This window comes from Mycteria americana, chromosome 2, assembly GCF_035582795.1.
Source record: "Mycteria americana isolate JAX WOST 10 ecotype Jacksonville Zoo and Gardens chromosome 2, USCA_MyAme_1.0, whole genome shotgun sequence".
Taxonomy (NCBI): domain Eukaryota; kingdom Metazoa; phylum Chordata; class Aves; order Ciconiiformes; family Ciconiidae; genus Mycteria; species Mycteria americana.
Genome location: NC_134366.1, coordinates 78,516,120 through 78,541,761, shown reverse-complemented (window position 1 = coordinate 78,541,761; position 25,642 = coordinate 78,516,120). Strand labels below are relative to the sequence as shown.

The 25,642-nt window shown below is 40.1% G+C and overlaps 2 protein-coding genes across 2 annotated transcripts in view; both read right to left on the bottom strand.

The window, feature by feature from the left end:
* LOC142406497 (uncharacterized) overlaps nucleotides 1–3,791 on the bottom strand; it is a 114,768-nt gene extending 110,977 nt beyond the window's left edge. Inside the window, exons 1-2 of the mRNA XM_075495445.1 lie at nucleotides 3,709–3,791; nucleotides 600–720 (exon numbers count right to left, since the gene is read on the bottom strand). Of these exons, the coding sequence (XP_075351560.1) occupies nucleotides 600–720; nucleotides 3,709–3,791 (204 nt within the window). The remainder of the gene's footprint in view (nucleotides 1–599; nucleotides 721–3,708) is intronic.
* Nucleotides 3,792–15,066: 11,275 nt separating this feature from the next.
* Nucleotides 15,067–25,642, bottom strand: part of LOC142406496 (orofacial cleft 1 candidate gene 1 protein homolog) — a 29,851-nt gene continuing 19,275 nt past the window's right edge. Inside the window, exons 5-7 of the mRNA XM_075495444.1 lie at nucleotides 22,716–22,799; nucleotides 16,937–17,106; nucleotides 15,067–15,084 (exon numbers count right to left, since the gene is read on the bottom strand). Of these exons, the coding sequence (XP_075351559.1) occupies nucleotides 15,067–15,084; nucleotides 16,937–17,106; nucleotides 22,716–22,799 (272 nt within the window). The remainder of the gene's footprint in view (nucleotides 15,085–16,936; nucleotides 17,107–22,715; nucleotides 22,800–25,642) is intronic.

Genomic DNA, 25,642 nt, shown 5'->3' with positions numbered 1-25,642 from the left:
TTCTGTAGTAATTTTGGAAATGTCATACAAACAAAGATTTTGTCATTTACCAATGGAATTACTATGCATGGCCGGTTAGCCATCTCTTTTCTGGCTCTTCTGGTTGTTTCAAGTCAGCAAGCCATAAAAAATCTTTATCTCTCTGAAACACAGCAATTTGGAAGATAATCGAATAGTGACTGGGGGGCAGAAACGCCAGTCTGAGGAATTATACCACAATCTCTCTTGCATTTACAACCTTCCTCAAAGCGAGTGTCAGTCGAGTAGGAAAAGGAGATAGAAGATTCATCATATTTCAAGCCTGTCTCATTTGCATGGTGGCATAGCTGTCTCATCTCCTGCTGAAAGACTTTGCTTGGCCAGCGCTGACAAACTGTTTTGAAGAACTCTCGCCATGCCCAAATGATTCATCATTAATAGCTTTAGACATTCTCTTTAAGCATATGGTTACTTCTGCTGGAAAGCGTATTTTGAAACCTGCTAAATTCTATCCTCTTAAACTATGAAAAGAAAAAAACAAAGAAATAATAATGCAATGCAATTGATCTAGTCATTTAGCCGTTTGCACCAGGGAAAAGAGCACTCAAGGAGAACCTCACCATCCCACAAGGTCCTGCTGCTCCATTTAATCCAGTAGTCACACCTGCAAGGTTACCAAAGCTGGCTACCATTTCTTCTTCACATTCATTCTCCTCTGCTTTCAACAGCTGACATCCCTCTCTGTAGCAGTGAGAAAGGGAACAGGGAAGAAGAACTGAAAAGAAATGAACTACCATGCAGATACGGAAAGCACTTGCCATTGGAAATACATTGCGGTTTGATGTTCTCCTTGAATATATCATAAGCCTTGCAGGGGACCCAGGGGAAACAAGTGTGCTAAGCAGACAAATGACTAGGCTTCAAAAAGCGGCATACAAAAAAATGCAGTCACAGCCCCAGTAATACAACCAATATTTGTCAGTCTGTGCCACAGGTAGACATAAGGAACCTAAAGTTCCACTGCCCATGTATAATCAGCTCTGTCTGGTGTTGGGGCTCAGGTTCTAGGTTAAGAATATTAAAGTGAGAAGTCATTGCCTCTGTCAACACTTTCAGGATCAATTGACAGCTTCAATAAACTGGAACGGGTTTTTGGAAACCATTGGTGGATTGGGGATTGGGTTGCTTTAAACCACTGAAAAAAATCTTATTTTATATATATAAACCTTACCCTTTAAAAAAAAAACCTTATGAATTTATGTATAAATCTTATATCATTTATAAATCTTCTAAAAGATCTTATTTTATATATACCAAAAACTATATATAAAAGTTATATGTCATATATACGTATATATACGCACACAAATTTTCAGCTGTATGTGAACCATTAAACCTTCCTTGGCATTCATATGTTAAATTCTTGTGTAGTTAAAGTAATTTTGGGGGTAATCATATCAACTCAAAGATTTTTTTTGTTTTAAAGAGAGGTCCCTGTAGCAACACAGAACTCCAGCAAATAGCATAAGAACAGCCTTACACTGGATACCCCAGCACTGCCCTTAGTGCACAGGATACACAAAAGGCACAGTACCCTATGGAGAAAGCCTTGTTCCTAGAGCACAGCAGGAGCAAATGCAAAACTAAGTCATCTACAATAAGCATTATCAAGCTGTACGCTTTGGAATCCCATCCCATCTTTCAACAGGCACAGAACCGCGAGCAATTCCTCTGTCTCTGCTCGGCACCAGTATCTAAATAGAAATGGCCCGAAGTAAAAACATCTGTAGACGTTCTGCTGGCTTCAAAACGCTTCAGCTCTTCCTTCCACAACCTGCTTTAAAAGGCTGGGGAGGGTCAGTCAGCTGCGCCAGCACTGGTGGTGCTCCAGCCACCCTTGCAGGTGGAGCTGGGTCAGGTAGCAGAGCACAGAGAAAGACAGGACAACTGCCAGGAGCTGGAGGCTGAGCAGGCTGTTCATGGCCAAAGGCCAGCCCAGGTCAAGGGAGCTGCCTGCAATGTATTGAGAGGAGTCATACAGACCAAAGAGAACTCACTGCATCAGGTACAGTTGCAATTCAGGATTAGCTTGGGCATCTACAACACAGGCAGTCAGAGGACAGACTCTCTTATGTTGCCAAGCCATGTATTCAGTTAAGTTTTTAGCCACAAAAGCAAATGCTAAAATTTGGTGTTCATTAAAAAAAAAAAAAAAAAAAGAAGAATCAAAAACAACATTTCCTTGGACTGCACTTCTGAAGCATTCCTTCAGTATTTTCTGACTTGCTTTTGGAAAATTCAATTCCAGTGTCTTCATTCCTTTTTCCTCCTTTACATTCTAGGTGATAATGTGAGAAGCCTCCACATTTGTACAATTAACATGATTCTTTGTCAAGAAAACTATTTACAGAGGCTCTGCAAATCATGTTAAACATCCCAGTCTGTCTCCAAGTTCCCGGCACATTACTACAAATCAGTTTCTACTCAGACCTTGCCTATGCTTTTTTTTTTTTTTTTTAAGAAACATATATACACATTTACAGCAGTAAAATTACCACTGGTGCATAGCTAAGCTGTTTTCCAGATTCCTCTACCAGTCGAACTGCATCATGCAAATGCCCAGGCAATAGCTAAATCACTTGGAAGGTCTGTGTAGATGCTGGTCCCAAAGACATACATGGGAATTTTGCCCAAGCCAGGACCAACGAGAACTAAGGACAAAAAGTGCTAAGGACTGAATACAAGAAGCACAGGGTCAACCACCCTTGAGGTTTTATCCTTGAGCTGCAGTCAAGTCAACTTGGGTCCAGTTGTCCTAAATAGAAGTAACAGAAGATGCTTCTTGAATGTCTCTAGCTAACTTGTAGAGCTGAAACATCTGAGAAGTTAACTTCTCTCCTCAAGAAGAATGGTCTGTTTGGAACTTTGTACTTATTTAGTTTCTCATGATGGAAATTATTTCACTTAATTTGGTTAGAGCTGCATTGACACAGGGGTTCATTAGGACAACCATTTGCTTGCAATTCAATTTAAAATTAAATACACTTTGTTGTTGATTTTATTACTTTTAAACTACTGTATCTATTGCCTTTATTAGCTGCTAATACACAATTATGAAGGTAAACAGTTTTCATTACTGAACATCAAACATTTAAATAACCGCATTTGATCTCTTTTCGGGTTGCAACATTTTTCTCCTTTCTCTCCTTTTGCTGGGTATTAGATTCAAGAGAATAATTTATTCAGTGAAGTTAGGCCTCTTTTGTGCTCACCAGCATGCTCATCAGCTGTCACAGCAGAACATAGCTTCCTTGGCTGTATCCATGAGGGTTATTTATTTCCTCCATTCATTTCTTTACAGGTAATTTCATGCATGTATTTATCTGAAGGTCACCTATAGCTTGATCACAAAAACATTGCTCCAATTCATATTTCCTTCACTCTCTAAGGGTAATTCAGAGGCAGGGATGAAGGGTGCTGGGAGAAGCCATTTGGTCACCTTTTGAAGTGCAATCTGTGTAGCACTTAAAAATTACAGCCCAAGCTGGGTAGCTGAAAATGGAGGTATCCAACACAGAGGCCTCTTTCAAAAGCACAGGCTTAATTTTTCTAGGCCTGAGGTCCTTTGTTTGGGAGAAGTTCCACTCGTTAATATCTGTAAAGCACCAAAAGACCTTTGGAAGGAAAGCACATTAGATAGAAGTACAAAGTAGCCCTTATCTGACATACCTTTGAAAGACTTCATGAATCCTGGCTCGCAACTTTTGTTTCTTGTGGTGAGAGACTTCCTTGTGGTGCTGTGAGTCCCACATGCCAAAAAGAAAAAAAAGGGGAGGGGGAAGAAAAAACCTACATTTTGTTTCCGAATGTACAGAAAGAACATGGAAATAGAAGCCATAAATCTGCAATTCTCCAAAGGTTTGCCTTAGGTCTTCTGGTTGAAGGTTTTCAGAAACAATTAGGAATTTCAGCCACCATAACTTTTTTCCATATGTTTACTCTATTATTTCCAAGGGAAAATGAGCTCTAATCTTGTTTTAAAAGCTTGATTGTTACAATGTACATTTGTGCATGGTAGTGCCCTACAGTCCTTATTTTTACTACATCTAACACAGTCACATAGATGCATACATATGTATATGCACGTATAAGCATGTTTGTACACTCACAACAAAAGATAACATGCAAAACAGTTAGTCACAGACTACCAGAGAGCCCACAACCTGCCCCACTTTAAATCTGCTCCAGATCTTGAGGCCTTGTATCACCACAGCAGTTTTTAAATGTTTGGTAAGAGGGACTGGCATTTTTGGATGTTGCAACGCATAAGAGGCTAACTTGCATGAACAGTCCTCTCCCACCGTGGTTCTGCAGCTCTCCAGCACAAAGCTGGAGGGCCTCAAGTTATTTTACTCTTGCATAACAAGCTGAAAAAATCAGTCCATCAAGAAGCCAGCATCCACATCTTTTTGGACTGTGTTCTCTGTGCAAAACCTGAAAACAATAACCCTGCTGAAGGTTGTAGACTCAGGAAAACAAAATTGTTCTTCCTGACCAACACTGTTCAGAGATCTCGCTGAATATTCAAGGGCATATCTTGTGCTTCCTACTGGCGTCCCCAAGATCATCATAAAATGTGCATGCAACACTACCAATATACAAGGAGGCTTCCTACTCTATACCATATACTGTCATCTAAACAGTGTACAATTATATTCCCTTTCCACTCTCATCAAGCCTCAAAGCCAAAAAACATCTTGGTAGGGAAACAATGTAATAGACAATGGAGAAAATTCCTCATTGGAGGGTCCATATCTGGCTGTTGAAATCTCTCCTTTCTTCCAAATCCCTAGATTTTTTCACAAATATCTGGCTGTTTTCAAGGAAGCTTAGGAATCTCTGTTGAAGACTAAGGCATTAGTAAAATTATTTGCAAAGCATCCTGCTTATTTCCAAAATGAAAATTATCAGAGTATAAAAACAGACTACAAAAAACGTATTACAAAACTCTGCATGACTAGCTTTTAATATAACTTGTTTAAACCCTGTAAAATTAAAGCAGAGACAACATGGTTGCCTTAAAATACAGTATGATTTGTTGGTAGTCCCAGCAGAGAACCTCGGATGGATGCAATAAATCCTCCAGGCCCTGGTGAAGCATCACACGTATATGATTACAAAGGTGACATGACCAAACTAGCTCAAAGTGAGACCTTCCAGCTCTCCACGTGGCAGCTGTGTCATGGGCAACGCTCCCTCCACCACTGCTCCTCGGTTAGCAGGAACCAAGCCCTCCTGTTCCTGGACAGCTTTGGGCTGGAGTTCACTAGGAGTCCCTGGAGCAGGGACCGGGACTCATTTCTCTCCCTCTCCCACAAACGCTGGCACTGATTTTCTTTCCCCAGCCCAGTGAATCACCACCTACGCCGCTTTCCCCAGGAAGGGCTGGGAGCTGGCTCCGGTCCCAGCTCTGTTCCAGCAGAGCTGGCAGCTTTCTGGTTAGGGTGATAGGACCCCCCTCGTGCCACTTCCAGCAGTCCGGTGGGGACTGCAGCCACCAGGGAACGTGCCAAGAGAAAGAGCAGGTTGTTCCTCCCTGGCTGCCCCATGGGGACATGCTCTCGCAGGCGTAGGGGACCGGTCCCAGAAGCAGCAAGGAAGGAGCAGGGATGTTCATCATCCCTGCAAGATGCAGGAGCCAGTCTGCCATGGCTGGGGCATTTGGGAGGGTGCCCAGAAACAGAACTCAAAGTCCCTGACAAAGTTTAATGACAAAAACTACCAACTGAAAGACATCAGGCATTTCCAGGGTTTGGTGGCAGATGGGAAGGAGTTTAAAGCTGGGCTGAAGCAGTTAAAGCTAAAGTTCAGAAGGCAGGAGGGGGGCTTGGTTCATAATTTGTCTCCTGGATCCAACTCCTGGTGATGTCTGGGATAGCAATTTTTCTGAGGTGGGCACTTAGATTAAGAAATAACACGAAATAGAAAACTGACTTTAGGTAAAATATCAAGTAACCATAATATTACAACACCATTCAGACATTACCAGTACAGACTTACGCTGAGCCAGAAGTAGAGATTTTTTTTTTTTTTTTAATTGATTATATTACCAGACTCCCATAGCTATCCAATCCCCTTGTTTATCTTCCTAATCTTAATTAAATAATGAATATTCAAAAGAAAATATGAATCGCGGTTCTCTGTATGAACTGCACTGTTTTCCATCTCTCTGCCTCTGAAGTGGCAATGGGAATATGATTTAAAACTATTTCTTCTGGATCCTAGTAAAATATTTGTCACAGTGTGTCATGATAATTTTTAAAAAGCTCTATCATCTACCTAATAAATTTGTTAAGTTTATTCAAATCTTATTGAACAGGAAAAGCGCAATGAGTCATGGTTAATATTTCTTTACCTACACTAAGAAATAAAATATATCACAAATTCAATGCTTAGGGTCCTATTCAGAAAACCTCTATGAGTCTGTAATACATCTTCTACATGATTAAAAAAAACAGGAAACTTGCTTTAAAATGAATTATTCACCACCTTGAATAAATTTCCATCTTTCCTATTTGCAAAACCCCAAAGTCAGTTATGTAAATTTTAACCTACACTAATTACCTCAGGGGTGTGCAAGCTAAAGGAAAGTAGATGCAGTAGAAAAAAAATCTCAGACATTTCCATCACCAGGAAGCAATTTAATAGAGGAAAAAATGTGTAAGTTTTCAAAAACAGAGCAGCCCATATAATTTTTTTTAAATGTGGAATAATCATTGCTGCAATATCCCTTGAATCAGAGGTTTACTGGAATAAACCCAAGTGCTTTTTCTCAATGGCATATACCATTGCACACATAGCTAAGCGCTTGTTTCTCATCATGACACCAGCATTGTCTAGACTGTAAAAATGACCCATTGTTGACAACGGGCGTTCCCAACAAGAAAGCGTGAAATGTGGTTTAGCTTCAAGTCAATATAGACATTGAGGGCCCCTTCAGAAAAAAAGTTACTAAAATCTGGGAACCACTGGATATCCTTCAGAGCTGGCCTGGGATATACTGGAGAAAGCGGCGTGTCGTTTGAAGGCAGATACCAGGCGCTTCTCTAGCTATGAGCCAACTCCTTCACACATCTTTCTCAGTTTCTTCATCGGCTGTCTTGAGGTCTAATTACACAAATGGCCCGTCTACTGATTTCAGAGAGCGTGATCAAGACCAGTGTTTGAAAAAGGTCTTTCAGTCTGGGCTCAGCCTAGAGACACACAATGGTAAGTATTGTTTCTACTGCAGGCAAAAACAAGAACCTGACTCAATGCTATTAATCAGTGCTGACTGGCTATTTTCACTGTGAAACTACTTCACAAATGGTACGACTTGATTCCTATAGTAATTTTCAATTTGGAAAAAATTAAACAAAACCTCACCCAAACACATCCTTTCCTCTTAGGAGAAAGCCCACAAAAATCAGCAAAGCTTTGAAGCAAAACGGAATTGGTTGTCTATTGTTTAGTAAAAATGGAGCATTTAGGAAAAGTATTTACCCTCCCCTTTTTGGTCAGACCTAGCACTGGTTTTATAACCTTCTGGTGAGGTACTCACCCCATTGTGATTTGAAACAGCCGGTTGAGCCCTAGCCCTGATGGAATTGTACTCCCTGAGAGGAGTGCTGTGGGGGTCCACCTTCCACAAGTCCTCCTCACCAGGTCAGGGCACAGCAGGGGCAGCATGGACACACCACCAGCGGGGTGTCCAGCAGCCTCCCACCGCCCACAGGGATCCCACATGCAGAGGATCCCGGTGCTTCCCCTTCGTTCCACTCCTTGAGAAAACACATTGGTACATCACAGTACAGGTAGTGCTGTCTTTCCAGCCATAAACAAACACCCAAATAAAAGCTTTTACCTAGGATTTCCATCTCTGCATCCCAAAGTGTTTTCTAGTGATGGAAATCCTGTCCACTCCATTTTTACAGATGGGAGAACTGAGATGCCAGTGAGAAGTAACTTGCCTGAGCTCACCAGGCAAAGTGTCAGCAGGATTAGAAACAAAACCCATGTCTCTAGTCCCACCAGTGCCACCTAGTCCACCTCCTTCACACTCTGGCTGCTGTGTGGAGATTCACTCCCAGTGACTTTCAACATCTAGAGCACTGTATACCACAAAACAAGTAAAAAAATGAAGAACCATTTGAGATGAAGAAAAAAAAAATATTGCAAGAAGGTTAACATTCCTTTCAGGCAAAGTGAGATTTGGAGAGGCTTATCCTCTCCACGTTAACTACAGAGAGATCACAGGGAAGTGAGGCATTGAGAGGTAAGTGGGATGAGTGCCCTTCATTCAAAGCAAAGAGTCTGGTAGCTTGATAATGCCTGCTCTGAAAATTGCACTGCCCTTTGCATGTTGGAATTTGGGTGACCTTGTCTCGGAGATGGCCACAAACCAGGAGGTAAAGTTGTGTCAAAATCCTGGACACATGGTAGAATTATTCACGGTGCACCCTGCCAAAAATGTGCCACAAACTCTCAGACATGTTTTTAAAAGGGAAAGAGAAAGAGCAACAAAGCAACCCCCCCACGACTTTCCTTCCAAATAGAAAATTAAACCAATTTACTGTTCATGAGCATAAAATTAAAAACTCAGACAATGGAGCCATTTGTAACAGCTAGGAAAAGAAAGAACTCATACTCTCTTTTAAAATTGATACTGCAGAACACAAAGTGAGATTTACTTTAGTCATGCTACAGCCTTATTACACTGACTAATACAGATACATTTAGTGACAACATTATAGGCTGATCATTTTGATAAATTTGTAAAGCATTGCATTATCTCTACAATGTAGTGAAGACTGAGCTACCAACCAACATGGGAAGGCAGTATCCTGCTACCAAGGTGGACCCTTTTATAAGATGTATATATTAAAGACACTAATTTTGAACAGTTATGGAAACTAGATCTGGCTGTAAAGTAGGTGTGAAAAGCAAGCTCCTGAACTTCCTCAAAATTCAGACATATTTTTATTCAGGACTTTGATCCAAGATGATAGTACTATCAAATTAAAGAACTTGAATCACCTTTCTTAAGATGCACTGAGGAAACTCTGGAGGGATGTCTGTTGCAGAACTTCTGCAAAACAAAGATTTTGCCTCTTCAGCCTCAAAACAGAGGACTCGCCTTTCTCATTTCTGTCTTGCTGTTCACAGAGAGACCACCTGTAGTTTCTTCAGAACCACCAGGTACTCCTTCAGATGCTTCTTATTTCACAGTTGAGAAGATGTAGCTTCAAGGTCATAAAGCTCTGATGGCCTCATCAGAATCTACAGGCTGTTGTAAGTTAATGCAAGGCGATTTATCAGAGTTACTGACAACCATAGCCGAGCGCTGAAAATATACAATGCTGAAATGGCATTTGCCATTGATGAAGAGACTTCAAGCAGAAATGGCCGGCCTGTCAAAGCTCCGCAAGTTCAGATGTCTCCAGATTAGCCTAGAAATCACCAGCTACTAAGAAGCTTCAGGTAATTTAAGCCTAAATAACAAGATATAATAGAAGATGCTAACAAGATATAATGGAAGATGCTAACCACACTTTATTAGGGAACACATTCCCTCCGATATAAACTCACGTAGCACAAGCAATGCCAGTGGAAACCAAGTGAACTATGCCAATCTATGGATCTAAAATGAATAGTTTACATTAAAAACAAAAAAGAAAAAATGTTCATGAGCTATGTAATGAACTTCAGCATTTTACAATCTTTTCTACTTTCTGGATACTGACAGCAAATCATGGCACAAACAACTGAAGAGAAACTGAAAGGAAATACCGATTGGAAATACTGGGACATTTTTTGTGGTTTTTCCCCATTCTTCCTCAATTTAAAAATGTTTGTTAATTTCAGCACAGAATGTTTTTATTATTTCTATAGCCTTTTCAAAGCCCCTCATGAAACTTTACTCCTTTAATCCTCTTACTCTTCCCTAAAGCAGGTATCTAATTTTAGGTCTGTCTTGTAGATAGGGAAAACTGACTCATAATAACTAATTTGCTTGTTACAGCCCCATAAAAACTGATGTTTAGGTCTGGGGTTACAGTCTATCCCATCTTTCTGAGTCCCCATTCTTTTTTCTGACTGTCAATAAAGCATTGCCTCACAAATTTGTCTCCATAGCTGTAATCTAAAAGCACAGGCTTTGGCTTTATCCAGTAACTTCCATTTGTAGAGGCTTTCACATCATCTTCTGTTTCAAGTGTGCAGACATGCACTTGAATGCTTTATAATTAAAAGAGACATTCACTTACAATTAGTATATGAAAATTACAGAGAGGGAAACAATGCTTTAAGTACAGTTTACTATATGATTGTCTTAAACGCAACAGTGGAAATGACAAGTTGCCATGCCTAATGATTTTTCTGTATCGAGTATTGGATCTCCTGCTGCAAGCCCACATCCTGCTCCATATCTCTGCTGAAAGTTATAGGTGGAAGTCATTTCACATTTTCAGCTGAAATGTAAGCCCTTCTTCTCTGATTTGAATACTGACATGAGCAATTGTATCATAACATCGTACTATGCTGACACACCTTTGAGTGAATATATGCACTTTAGTATATGTTCTCATTGTAACCACCTAGTCCTGAAAGCTGCATCTCATCTAAGGGTCTAGCATAGTCATGAGAGAAACCAACTGTGCTAACAGATTGCCAGCAGGCTGAGCGACAGTAATGATTTCCCACCTTTGCACTAAGCAAGTAAGCGTGCATGTAATGCAACTGGACTGTCTTTCCCAGTATTTCTACCCCTCTTAACTTACAGATGAGCTGGTTGTGTTTCTCACTAACAAACTGGTGTGAACAACTCCAAAGCCCTTAAAAACTCAGATTGCACATGGAAAGCCCGATATACCTCAAAGTTAGCCCTGCTTTGAGCAGGAGGTTGGACTAGACAGCCTCCAGAGGTCTGGTCCTTCTTCACCTGAATTAATCTGTTCTATGAAGTAGAGTTCAAAAGTACCATCCAGCAGAGGTTCCACGTGACAAATTCAGCTCTACTGTAAGACTGCAGAAGCAAAAACATTACAACATTTACAGCAATACATTTATCTGTAGCTCATAAAATCTGTGTAGTCTATTAATACTGCTAAGGAGTCTCCTGTCATAAAAGTTAACCAACAGTAGACCTAGCTACACCTGTGACTACAGTTTTGCTCCAAATGTATTAAAAATACAAATAAAACCTTCCTGGGGAAAAAAAAAAAGTCATTCTGGAGAACACATGAGCAACTAAAAATTTGGTTTCAGTGTATTTATTTTTGCAGGTTCGTGCCTCTTTACATCAGTCATGCTCTCTCTTTCCTTACAATCCTCACCTGAGTTCTGCTTCTTTTTAACAGGTAGTCAGTACTTGATGAAGTCACTTAAACTTCAACAGGATTTGGCAATCACTGATTCTCTTTGAAGAATCTTTCCAATTGCCTCTGTTTATTGAACCATAGAAATAGACTTCCTTACTGGAGTTTATATAAGGATAATGAGCCAGAGAGCTGACCAGTCAGATTACCTTAAGCAGCAGCAAATGCAGTATCATCATTTACAGTAGCTGTAGGATTCATTGTTCCAGCTCAATAGGATATCAAGAATTGCTTTAGTTGTTTAATTGCCCTTCTGATCTTAAAGAATGAAAGAACACAGTAAAAACTAAGTGAACTCCTTTTTAGTGAAAAATACAAGAAATATAGAAGATTTTCACTACTTCCATCTAAATATTTACTTGACTTAAAATCCACATAATTCCTGAACAAAGCAATCAAAGGAGAATTACAAAAAGCAGCTATATCAATGTTAAGGGTTTTGTGACAGCACAGTGACAGGCCCTTTATAAACATATAAACCACCTTTTCCACAGTTGTTCTTATGTTGACATTCATTTCCATGCTTCTCCTTCCATCCCCCCCACCTCTAAAAAAAAAAAAAAAAAAAAAAGATGTGTATATCTGAGTGTCTAGAAGAAACGAGGAGGAACCTTAGAAATTGGAAGGGTTCCCAGGCTTCCCACTGAGGAAGCAGGGGCAAACCTGATAGAACAAAGATAGAAATTTTAGGTTGCCAGCCTACAAGGTAGAGAAGTCCCCTAACTACACATACTGGCATCTTGGTCAGGCTTTGGATCTGCTGGGTGGGTGCTGACATACATCTGAGGACCACAGACACTCACTAGGCAGGACGTCAGAAGTCCAAGGGCCAGAAGCCCAATACCCCAGGCTTTGGGAAGTTCACCTTGTGTTTTTTCCCTTCAAACATAGGTTTCAGTGTAGTGCTTTTGCACCAGTCCAGGAGCAGTCTACCTGGCAGGACTATAATGAATTCTATGAGCCTGGCCTAATGACAGGTTCCAAAAGGGAATTAGGTCCTAAGCACTTCTGACAGGTGTAGATTTCAGTCTATCTGTGCCCTTGTTCTTCCTCTGTAAAACTGAGATACTCATAATTCCTATTATATCACATAAATGAAATGGAAAACATTATACTAATAGACTGTAGAGATGCTTTGACACTCAAATAATGAGCATAGCATATAGGTAGCTCACCGAAAATGAAGTCACCCACTTTTAAGACATGGTGTAAAAGAAACATTGCCAGCTTTTGTATTCTTGACCTGCAATTCTCAATAAACAAAAAAAATGACTCATTTGAACATCACAGTCATTTCATATCTTGGCAAATGTCAAAAAGAACTAGCCAGGTTTCAGCTGAGGAAAGGTCACCTTCAATTCTGCATTGCTCTTAGGTGCACATATTCACACAAGTATCACAAAGAAAGATCACACAAGATTGTACAATGCTTAAGTAGGCTATGGCTTTGCTGAGGGGAGGTCTGCAGGTACCATCGGGATACAAATGACGGTATTATCCAATGGGGGAGAACATGCAAGCACATGTGCATTGGTGTTTTATATGACCAAGGCCTGATCCCACTAATTAAATTCCTGGTTGGAGGGTAGATTTGTCATCATCTTACATAGTACCAAATTTTACCCACAGGTTATCCACCATTAACCAAAGAAAAACTGATCACTCCATCATCATATAAATTGATCTCTCTGTGACTTGGCAAGGAGTCAGAGCAGTGATGACATTGACCCTGTAAGAATATTAGGTCTAATACCCAGAGGCATTAACCTTCGTTTAAGCAAAAGGTAAATCTCTTGATGAAAGGCAACATTTTATTACCATCCACCTGCAACAAATAGCTCATTTCTTACTACTATAACTCAACTGCTGGTACTGAAGAGCAAAACTTGCACTTTACTTTCAGAGGCTCTTGAGTAACTCACATTGAGGTCATGGATCAAAACTGATTATTATAGTTGTAATGACCAAGTCCTGCAAGATGTTACGCGCAGCGCAGAGGGCTGAATCCTGTAGAGGGAGATGGAGGTTGTGAACAAATTATGTTTAGTTAAGAATACCGACCAAGTTGCAGGAAGAAGATAGGCAAGCAGGGAAGATGTTCTTGACTTCTGGAGCAGTATTGATCCTTACAATTGCCCCACTAATAATTTCTTCTGAGACAACCCAAATAAAACTGAGTAATCACTTTTATTGTCTCAGTTCAGAAACAGCACGAAATCCTAGAGCTGGTACTTTTCCACGGCATTTGAATTAATGACTGGCAAGATCATGTTGCCAAGGGCCCATCAAGTGCTATCTCACCCCAATCACCAGTGTTTGCTTCATCCTCGGCACAGTCTCTCATGTTTTGAAAGCATCTTGCCTTTAATCAAACACGTTAAGCCAACATTATGTCACGTCTTTCCTTGCATGTTTCTCTGATCTGTAAGATCAAGTTCTGCCCATAAGCATGTGTCCCTGCATTGTCTCATGACAGATGGTTTTCTGCGGCATTCTGCATACCCTGCCTTGGTTGTACCTGCTCAGCTTCTACCACAACACAGTCCCTAAGTTATTATTTTCTCTCGATAGATTTTAATTTTCTTTATTAAAAGCAAATGTCATTAGGGCTTTTGAAATCTGTAGGCCTACATGGTAGGCCACAGGAAACAGTACTGCTTTCCAAATTTAATATTCTTTAATGTGTTTGTTAACAGAACATGGACATCTGCTTAATGCTTTCTTTACAAGAATCTGTCAGATCTCCCCTTATTTATTTCTTGCCAACCTCAACTATCAGCTTTTGCATTTACGAAACAGAACATGAAGTAAGTAACGATGCAGCTTAAAGTTCCAGAGCTAAAATCTTGCATAAACCTTTTTTTTAAATTATTATTATTATTTTGGAAAGCGCATCTGCTCTTTCAAAAACTTTTAATCATTGTGATCTCATGCACTGAGCTGCTGCTTAATCAAAAGCCACCCATTTACTGTAGAGCTACAAAGCAGAGAAGAAACGCAATGAACTAAAGCATAGATAGTTAATACATAGCTGTCCTCTTCATGCCAATGCTGCCAGCAAAGCTCTAGTGCAAATCAGGTGCCTCATTGGAGAGAATTTTTGGCAGCCTAAAAAGAAACAGCAGCAACTCAAGGGTGTTTCTGAACCTCGCTTATAAAACCAGTCTCATGTACTGTAAATTCTCACTTGCTATTTTTAACTCTTGCTTTCCCGTGTCTTTTTTTCATTTTGTCAAAGCAAAGGAATGTGAGAGAGATGTCTATTAGACTCCTTCACTCAGCCCGAGGGATAATTACTCAGTTTGGTAGACATTTGAAAATATTATGTTACCTCTAACGGCAAAATTGATAGAAGCTTGTTTCAGGCTCACTTTATGTCATTATGGCAGATTAAATTAGCTAATCATAAATTATGCTGGCTAAAGTACATCTGCTACTCACTAAACCTGCAAAAGGAAGGGAAAGGTTTTTTTTCTGAATAAGAAGTAAATGCCATGTGGCAAATTAAAGACTTTTTCAAACCAATAAATATACACTCAAACCACAAAAGCTGGCAGTGTCCCAAAGATGGCAGTGACAGATTCTGAAGACCATGGCAGCAAGTCTAACACTGAACCTGTAGCCGCTGCGGAAAGGCATCAACACTGCAGTGCTGTAGGGGTATATACACAGATCAAAGAGTAAAGACAGTCTGTTAAAGAATAAAGAAGGTCAATTAAAGAAGAATAAGCATGCTCACATTATTGTTAGATGTCTTTGAATACCACTATGATGTAAGAGGTGTGCGTTTGCAGCCCTTACTTCCAATGTCACCTTCTATTTTCTGTTCAAAGCGACTGAACACACCATTTCTATGTGCTTCCAAGGAAAGGGTGGACATATACATCACTGATTTAGAAGCCAATATAGATTTTACAGTGATCCTCCTGTTACCTTCCGCATTGCAGGGTGCAGATGTGACAGCTGATACCATGTCAGTATGACTGAATTCCTAAACAGGGCACAGACAACTGAAGTTAGAGATGTATGGGAGGAAGGGACAGAAAACACAAGCATTCAGGACCTCTTCTGTGCAGTATAAAGTATTGAGTCCCTATCTGTAAGCTCATGGTAGACCAGCTCAATCAATCACATTAAATGAGGAGTTTCTTTCTTTTGGAAGAAAATAAGCAAGAAACGCAATATTATATTGCATTATATGTGGATTCACATATGCAGTTGTCAGTTACAAAGCAGAATGCTGTTTTGGGATGACCAGATAGCTTGCTCCTGTCTAGGGAACAAGCGTTGCTGAACACCTCCAAAAATAGTCTAAGACAACCAGTCTCCCAGTGACCATGTTTAAAGGGAGGGTAAACAAAGGATTGACAAATCTATTGTGTTCCTTCAGGTGTCACAGAGCCTCAGGAATCTTTGGGGGCATCCAAATAGCCCAAACTTAGTTAAAGTGTAAACTCTCAACATATTATAAAGTCTTCCGGAAAGGTGCAGCACTCTCTGTTCACTTGTTCCCAGGTTCCTGCTCCCTCAGTCCCCTGAGGCAGGTGATGCTCTTAGTACCATCCGAGTCCTTTTCCCTCATGTTTCCCTCCCATTTCATGATCTCTGAACAATATTGCCCAAACCATCTTCTATGCATGATGCATACAGCTACAAAAAAGTCCGCAGGAAGGAAATACAGCTACACAAGGATTTAGAGGGAAGCAGCAAGGAAGGGAATTGTTCCCTCACCAACATACAGAAGGCAGTGATGAGGTTTAGTCCTGCAATGAAAAAATTCTAAAAACTTCCTCTGAAAATAAAAGAAAGCTTAGATCACCATCAGTCACTGGATAACCTATTTTAAGCCCATCAGAGACAGTGCACTGTTCTCATGTTGCTAATTAAAAATGATAGATTCATCAATTAATCTCTTTTCCTGTCCCCTAGTCTTGGTACAAGATTTTTCAAAGGGACAAATGGTAGTTAGGTGTCCACAAGTATCATTTCAGCCCTGAAAACTTGTGCCTTTGTCAACATGAACCCGACCTTGTCTCTTTAGACTATGAAATGACAAACAGAAAACCATAGGAAAGTTTGCTACTCTGAAAAACACAACATATTTATAATTTGGGAATAATCTTATCCTCTGTACAATGAATATCACTAAATATCCTTCGGCTCCAATCTGAACTTGCTCATTGGTAGATGAATAAGCCTCTGTTAAATTTGGCAGAGAGAGATGTCCTAAGCTTAGGCTCTTGATTGAAACTCAATTGCAATACTTACTACAGAGCAGTCAGAGACACTCCACTGTTTAGGAAAGAAGCAACGAAGGCAATCTATTTTTATTCACATTGAAATGGAGACAAAGATAAAGGTCCTGCTGTTAGCTTAAGCAAAGTGCCAGTCACATAACGCAAGCCAATGAAATGGGTTATCTTTTCCCCTTTCAATATATGTATCGCTGGGCAGTGAAATAGAATTGGGGTGTACAAGGTTAACAAGCCAGCATCATGTTATGAAGCAAGCGATAAAATTGTCTTATAGTTCTTAACTCTGACCTGTTCCAGTGAAAAGCTGCCAAGCAGAATTATGTCATCCTGAACATCTCTCTCAAACTGTTCGATATATGAAGGAATCACTTCATCTTCAAGCTCCCTGTGAAGGTCACGTGCCTTACTGGAGCTGACAGGCATCACGGAGTCTGGAAAATCTTCACTGGCGACACAGGCTGCTTGAAACAAAAGTGGCAGGTTATCTCGTAGCAAATGGGAGTTCATTCACCGGCTAGTACCTTCTCAGTTAACGTGTTTGGCCCACCAACATTTTAAGACAATAATTCATGCCATAAAATGAACAGTAATAAATAACAGCAGTAGAACAACTGGTGGGTTCCAAGTGCCATTACCAGGAAAACTCTCCTCAAGAGCAACATCTGCATACAGGGACAAATTTAGCACGTGCAGCTTGTTCCTTAAATAATTTTAAAAAGGGGCACTCTGCATTTCCATGGTCACTTCGCTCCCTGCCAATCTTAAAGGAACTGGGATTTGGAACAACTTTGGCTTTCGCTCCTGAGGAAGAGGAGGAATAACTGCAATTGAAAGGGAGTTTTAGGCAGAGCCACACTGAGCACTTCATCTTCCTCCCACTCACCCCAGAGGATCGGATTCCTCCCCCAGGTGTGTGTGTGCGGCTCCTGCCTAATTAATTGGGTCCGGCTCTGCTCTCACCCACATCATTCCCCTGATTTCACTGCAGTGCCATATGCAGAACCAAAGGGTACCTGCTGCACATAAATAAAAATAAATCCCACTCATCAAGTCGACCTTAAAGAGAAGCTGTGTCCTTTTTTCAGTTTAATTCATGACGCTACGTAAAAAACAGATCTTCTCATTGATATCTGCTACGGTACTAATACTAGTTTGGGTCATAAATAATAGATGACTATTTTTGCTCATTTCTCCACATTAGGATCACTAAGAAATGACAGATACCAGGTTGTCCACATCTGACTTTATCTTTCTTGCCTCATATTTCTGTGTGGAAGTGCATGTTTTTATAGTTCTCTGTGCCTTTCTCTGCAAGAAACTGCCATATATAGTTATTTGTTTTTCTCCTTGTCCATCCTAAGACATGAAAGCAGTTAAAATATTTTTTTTTTCAATCCCCTTTGAAGTCTCTCATTCTCTAATGAAGACCAGAAAAGGAAAGATAAAACTAAGGCTATTAAAATTTTCAGTTTTGCTCACTACTCATTGTTTAATGACTTTAATTGTTGAGCCTCCCGAGTACTTAAATCACCTCGGTGCCACCAACACACAGGAAGTAGGGTGGGTTTTTTATTTAATTACAACAGGATACAATCCAAAATCATGTAGGGGGAAGTGTACAGTAGATATAAACAACCCAAACCATTACCTTAGGGTACACAATCTCTTCATGTAGCATCTTACAAGCCTAATGAAAAGTGATTTGACCTACAACTATTAACTGCAAAAACAAAACAATATTTACATTTAAATTTACTGTAACATTACAGGTTTGGCTAGGAGAGAGAAACTCCAGGAAGAGCTGGAAAAGGAAACATTGCCAACAGCAGAAGATGCAGCATCGCTTGTTCCCCTCGATGCTGTGTTGTACACAACAGGGCCATATGCTCAGCTGGTATAAATCATCTGCTTTACTGCTTTCACAGGAGCAGCGCAAGTTTACATCCTGGGAAGACTGTACATTCCTGTCTCAGGATCCTCTGGGTTTAGAGAGATAGTTTTTATAGATCAAAAAAGGAGTACAAACGTTCGGTTCACAAAGATAACCATGCAGAGATTCATCAAAATATCCTCTTTGGTTTTTGTGTTTGTTATTTTTGTGAGGAAACGTATTAAGTGAACTCAGTTTTGGCGGAAGACGTTGGCCTCATTAGCACATGTTTTGTGGAAAAAGAGCAAAAGAAGAGAGAGAACATTTTCAAAAGCCTTTTCGCGGGAAATTATTGCTAAAAAAACAGAGATAATTTACGATTCACGTTTGAAAAATATTTGATGAAAAGATACATATGCTCATTTAAGCACAGTTAGAAAAACTGTTCATTTGCCTGAGCTAGAGACAGGGAGAGAACAGGGTTGTTCAGCTGGTCTATTCCTTCCACACTGGCTTTGCAAAGAGATCTCAAACTTGGTCACCATCAGGTTGCTCCTTCTCTGAACTGACCCACAGGTTACAGGCTTGAGCTGCTGCCCCAGAGCAACTCTTGACCAAAATAAAGCCTTCAGCTCCTTGCTGTGCAGAAGTAGCCACAGTGTTAAAAATGTTACTACTTTGTACACATGGGACGAAATGGCTGAAGATTTATGAGGAAATTCATTGATAGATTGATAAACTAATCAAAAACTGGCTGCTTCAAGTTGTTAGCATCTGCGTCAAACTTTTCATTGCCTCGGCTGTCCTTAACACTGCAAGTCATACTTTCCACGTAGTTTGAATCACTACTTCTCCTTAGCCCAGGCTGTATTTGCAGATGCTGTGCTGTAGTTAAAATAATCTCTCCAGTATTAGCTTGGCTGCTTGTAACTTCATTTACTCCTGCATTTGTCCATCAGATAGCAGTGGTTCATATATCAAGATGAGAATTTCAAGGGTAGGTTCACCAGCAGACTACGCCTCAGCATGGCTTTGAATGTATAAAGCAGCTATAAACTCCACATGGAAAAATGCATTTTGGCTGCCTGGTTCTAGAAGGCTCTGTGTATAAATTGTAGCTAAAAAAGTACATCACCAAAGACTTATGCATCAGTTTCAAACAACTAAAATGCTGCAAAACATTGCACTTCAATTTTTCGGTGGCTGCCAAAACATAATATAATAGAAAATATTTTTCTATGGTATTCACCTAGGATCATTTCAGATGTGCATGGATCATGATCTTACAATGTTTGAGAGATTTTATCCCTAGGTAAAAAACATACAGTCTACATCTTTCTCTAAAAACCAAACAACCAATGTTGCCTTTTAAGTTGCCTTATGATATGAACTAACACATACCACAAGAGTGACCAACAAGTTACTCGGTGACAAAATGCTTTAAATATACAATTATATAAATTCTGAGCCACGTTCTTTCCTTTCCTTTGGGGACCATCTATTAATTAGGACTGTATGACTACGTGATTTTTCAGCTCAGTGGTCAAATGAAGAAAAGAAGCAGTTCTGTAAGAGTGGAACCAAATGAATCCTAGTTTTCTATGGATTTTTTTATGTCTAATAAGGGTCAAACTCCCATATTAGCTTTTCCCTCAGTGGAGACATTAATAATGCTTGTCTGCTCTGTTCAGCTGCCCACTTCCATAAAACTGGTAGGGAAGTCAGACCTGTGAGACTTGCTCTCCGTTAAAAAAAAAGGGGTTGGAAGTGAACAACAGGTTCAAAAATTGGGAAGGAGAAACACAGACAGGCAGAAATAAATACAGCCTGATATATACACACACAGAGATGGAGACTGCACAAGCCTCGCTGCCTCAGGAAAATCTTGCTCTTTTCTGGATTTTATTCACCCAAGCCAAGAAAAGTAAAAAATTCAGCTAGGACAGGGCACGACATTCACCCGCAGGACGAGCTCTGATACCCATATAGAAGCACTGAGGCACCACTCGAGACGCAAGGCAGCAGCGGGCTGCAGTGTCTCCCCCACTCACTGCCTTCATGCCCACCTGGGGGGCTCTGACATGCTCGTGGAGCGCGAGACACGCGTGTTAATGTCTTTGCTTGCCCGTGAATTGAATCGGTGAGCTGGCAGCTCAGCAACCTCAGCAGCCTCAGCCCCAGATCACTGTCTGCAGAGCACACCACGTACTTCAAATGGCTTTGGACGGATGAGAGATTTGAACCTGTCTCACACCCCACATAGCCAAACAGAAATAAGAGCATTTTGCCTCTCATGGTGGTTTGATAAAACTAGTTGGAGAAAAAGACTTTTTTAGTTCAAACGTACCTGGTGAGTTTAAATTATATACATTTGAGGAGATCAGTGAAACCTTACTTCTCTCTAAATATGCTATTGCTATTATCCTCTGTAAAGCATCTGTTCATCTTAACAATATTCATTAATGTTATTTGTAATATAATATAAAGTTTTAGGGCACCTAGCTGAAGGAAAGTAACCACTGATGGATGGGGAAGGCTTCCCCTTCACTCCCTGGCTCCCTTGCTTAAAAGTGGACACATACACATGGTGCAATTCAGCTCACTCGCCTTTAGCCATGCAAAAAGCAATGGTAAAGTCTAAGTCAGTTGTCCAAGACCAAAGCAAAGAGAACTGCTTCCAGGGTGCAATTTGTCTAATCAGCTAAGAGGTGTGTGCGTGAGGTGGGCTGAACCACTGCCCAGAGGTGCTTCTCTCTCCCTCTCCCACCACTTTGGGGGAGCCCCAGAAGCTAACTTTCAGAAAGCTAATGGAAAGGGTACTGGACCCCACCCTGGGACACCCTGTAAAATGACATGAGGACATTTTCCTTAGTCGTACAGGGTTATTTTCATGATAAAGCTATTGAAGAATATGAAATACTATAAATATTGGTAGATGGAGACCACATAAGTACCACAGATAGACACGCCGTATCAATCTTTCCTATAGAAATAATGTTGACATCACAGCCAAACTTGTTTTTATTTTAATCTAAGTTGTTGCAGGACAAAAGCAACAATCAACCTGCAGTACTGCTATAATCTTTCTCAGCAATGTGGAGCTCCACATTAACATGCAACAATAGAGAGCTTGCTGATAATTTGTTAAAGGTTTTTGCCTAAACTATCTGCATGAATTTGGCTGTGATTGTGGTACTGTCTTTTCATTGCATTTAAAATGAGACAAAATGGGTTTCAAAGATGTTACTTATATGCCCAGTGCCAGTTCAAGGGATTTTGCAACCCGAGGCAAACGAAAACGTTTGCCTCTTCTAGAACAAAGTTGCTCACAAACTAAATAGTCATAAAACATGTTGCAGCTCCTGGAGCTCCAGTGCCGTAGGCAACTGCCTGCTCTGTCTCTCTGACAAAGTAGGTCCTGTGTATAACTGAAATATAACAAGAAACCTCATACAGATACAAGGAACAGAAAATACTTTTGCACGAAAGACCTCTGCTGAAAAAGGAGGGGGGGATACCCAAAAATACAAGGGCAGTCCTGAGCTGGGGCTTGTTTGTATGTCACTTCTCCCAGGATGAACCAGAAGAGAGCAGGAGGCATGCACCTTGTGTAAAGGCTGTGGTGGTAACAGTCTCATGAATCAACTGGCTGTTAAATAATGCCTGTAAAAATAAGCGAAGCCAAAGTAAGGCTGTTAGCTTGAGGTGAAGAAATCTCTTCTCCTACACTTTGTTGTTTTTACTGTAGATGGAACATCAATTTGTATTTTCTAACAAAGCCACAGAAAACATTTTCTTACTCACCTAGTAGTGTAAATCCTTACACAGATAACCTCAAACACTGTGTGACGTGACCCGTGTATCTGACAAATGGCCTACCCATTTATGAGCTTAAATAAGGATTTAGATCGCTAGCTTTCAGCACATAAGCAACGGTATTTCCAGTCTTCTTTCATAAGGGTGGAATTCAGCATGCAATGAAGCAGCCTAGAGAAAGCACGCCACTTAAGTTACACTTAAAACCACATAAACATGACTCAAAACAAAAACATTTGGGGAAAAAGATCTTACAGGCTTGCACTAAAATCAATGTCCCTTTTGCTTCTGAGTTCAAGGGGATGGATTACCCATTCTCTTCCCCACATCCAGACTCAAGAGAGTTTTATTTTTCTTTATGCAAATGATTTTGTTATTTACCTTGGAAGTCCAGCATCTTGTTTTCTTCATCTAGGAGCTTCATCAGTTTACCATACAGGATTTGCTCATCAAATTGCACAGGATCTTAAAAAAACAACAGTGAAACACCTATTGTTTCTTCCAGTAGTATTTCAGGAAACACTATTTTAAACTACAAAGAAAGATATAAAAATACCAAAGTTAAGAAACCATTTGACACTTAAAAATAGTTTTCATAGTGCTAGTTTCATAGCAGAGGTGACCGTGATTTTCTTCAAAGTTATGAAAGACAGTTTAAAATTTAAAAAACCATAATCATATTCTTTTAAATGGTGAGCAATATTATATCTTGATCTGGACTGAAACTGGTTTACTAATTCTGCTAATAAACTAGTTGAAATTATTATTTATATTCGAATTGCCAGATTAATTCTATTTGACCCTTAATAAAAATCAGAGTACCTAATTTCTTTTCTAATGTGATTTTGGATCTTTATTAGAAATTTTACCTTGCTGTCCATAATACTAATGCATTATCTAGTATGAGTAGTCATTGCAGCACACCATGAATTTTGATTTTGTGGCTGGTCAGTCATTCAAATTCCCAGTAACATCTGCAGATTTTAAAAAAGGAACAAGGGATACACACACACACGTACCTTTTTCCATAAGACCTAAAAAATCACTTCAAGTGTCTATATTCAAGGGAGAAATGACAGGTTGAGCCTTTCTTCTCTCCAGATCTCCCAGACCCTGGCTTCTCTAAGTTGTCAGTGAAGACAGGCAGGAAGAAGACTAAAGAAATGCATACAAGGTAGGTGAATTGAAGTATAGCTACAAGCGACCTTGGGTGGCTCTTAAGTGCCCAATAGAATCCCAAGACTCTATTTCTCAAATCCATCTCAAAGAATAAATTTTCTTTACCATGAAATTTCAGAGCTAAGTTTTTCAGTTACCCTGAGCATTCAAAGAGGGAGGCTTCTGCAAACCTCTTCTGCAAGTACAGAATCTTTCACATTTCTTTTAGCGTGTAACATTGAAATATTCCCTTGGTGAGGGGGGGAAGCAAATCCATGGTGGGGGTGTTGTTTGTTCTCAGGGCATTTTCCACTCAGACAAATTTCCAGAACAAATTTAATTTATCAAATATAGAAAAGATAATTGCTAATATCTTCATTTTCACAGAATAACCCATTAAAGAATCCCATATGATGAACACATTAAAATGATATTTAACTTTGTGTAATAGAGTTAGTGGCTGAAGATTTGCTTTTCACCAGCTATTCTCTTTGGGCATTGGGCCTGACTTGCTTAAGTCATAAGAACAGTGTAACTTTAAAGTGTGCCCTGATTTCTTCATCCTGTTCTGCTTTTGTCTCTTGTTAGTGACAAGCTGGTAGCCAGAAAGAGGAGGTAAACAAATGTAGTTTCCAATCAGAGGATGACTGTGCAGGACCAGACTTCAGTTCTGACGGTCCTTTTAACTCTGTCCACTACATACAAATGTAGTTCCACTTATTTAACACTTCTGCAAGGAAAAGGAAACCAGACAGTGAGCCTGGTTTGTGAGTATCACCGAATCAGACTAGCTGAGATGGGAAGGGACCTCTGGAGGTCATCTGGTCCAGCCTCCCTGCTCAAACAAGGCCACCTAGAGCCAAGTTGCCCAAGACCATGTCCAGACAGCTTTTTAGTATCTCCAAGGTGGAAGAATTGCTCTTGGCAGAAGTGTTGGTAACTATAGCATTATAACTGCTCTGCAGATGTCAACACAACCAACCAACCTAAGGCCAGTACCATTGCTAACAGACCTTTAATAAATGTTACCCCAACCTTTGAGTGATATTTTTGCTGGGGAGAAAAGGAGGAACACCAAAGAACAACTGTTCACACACAGATCTCAGGTCTAGCCTGATATGCAAGTGCCTAAAACCACCTCTCCACTCTCACCCCCGGAACTGGATGAACTTTCTCAGAGCTTTCGTCTGTCCAAATTTAAACAAACAAACAAACCAAAAAAAAACCCACCACCAAAAAACCCCAACATTTAGTGTTAAGTGTGTATCACTCAACCTCCTCAACACAGGCAAGAGAACATTTTCTCCCAATGAAAACTGTACTTCCATGTATCCCTTATGTCACCACTCTATCCATACACATTTTTAGGCACACGTACAGTTACAGAAATCTAATCTGCTTGTCATTCTCTTGTTATGAAGCAGATCGTGACTCATGAAGCCTATTCATAAGATGAATCAAGACAGTACCAATAGGAAAAAAAAAAAAAAAAATCTTTCATTTAAAAACTCTGAGCCAGAAGTTGACTTCCAAGGTATTACATTGCTGTCCTATACAATGAATGGGGAAGTTATAGGGGTTAGATGTAATTCACCCTTGATAAACCTTGGTTTTTTTCACCAGTACACAGAAATTCAAGTTACTGACATGCATTAGAGCCTGCTTTCTCAGTCACACGAGTTTTTGCCTCAAAAGTTTAAACCTCCATATCTACTCAAAGTAGAAGTTTCTCATGAATTTCAGAAGTGACCTACTTTTGAGACCCTTTATAGTAGACAATTTCTTTTAGATTTGACTACAACTGCATGTCTAGAGAGTCTCTGCAGTACAAATAAGCACAAGGTCTAAAAAAAGAAAGAGCTAGGAAGGTAACACAGGAGAACTGGGTCTTGCGTGCTATGGGGTTGTTAGCGCTTAACAACAGGAGCTGGGCCAAAGCACTCAGTGCATAGCTAAGCACTTCATTACCATGATGATGATCTTACTTAAGTCCATGCAAATTCGGGCAGGCCCATTCCCACCCTTTTTTATCTAAAAGCCATGACAGCGAAGGCGAATTTCCTCTGCTACACAATACCTCCTGGTTAATCTCTCTCATACCTATGCATAACTTCTGTTCTCCCAGCTCTGCAGAGTCACACCCTCCCACT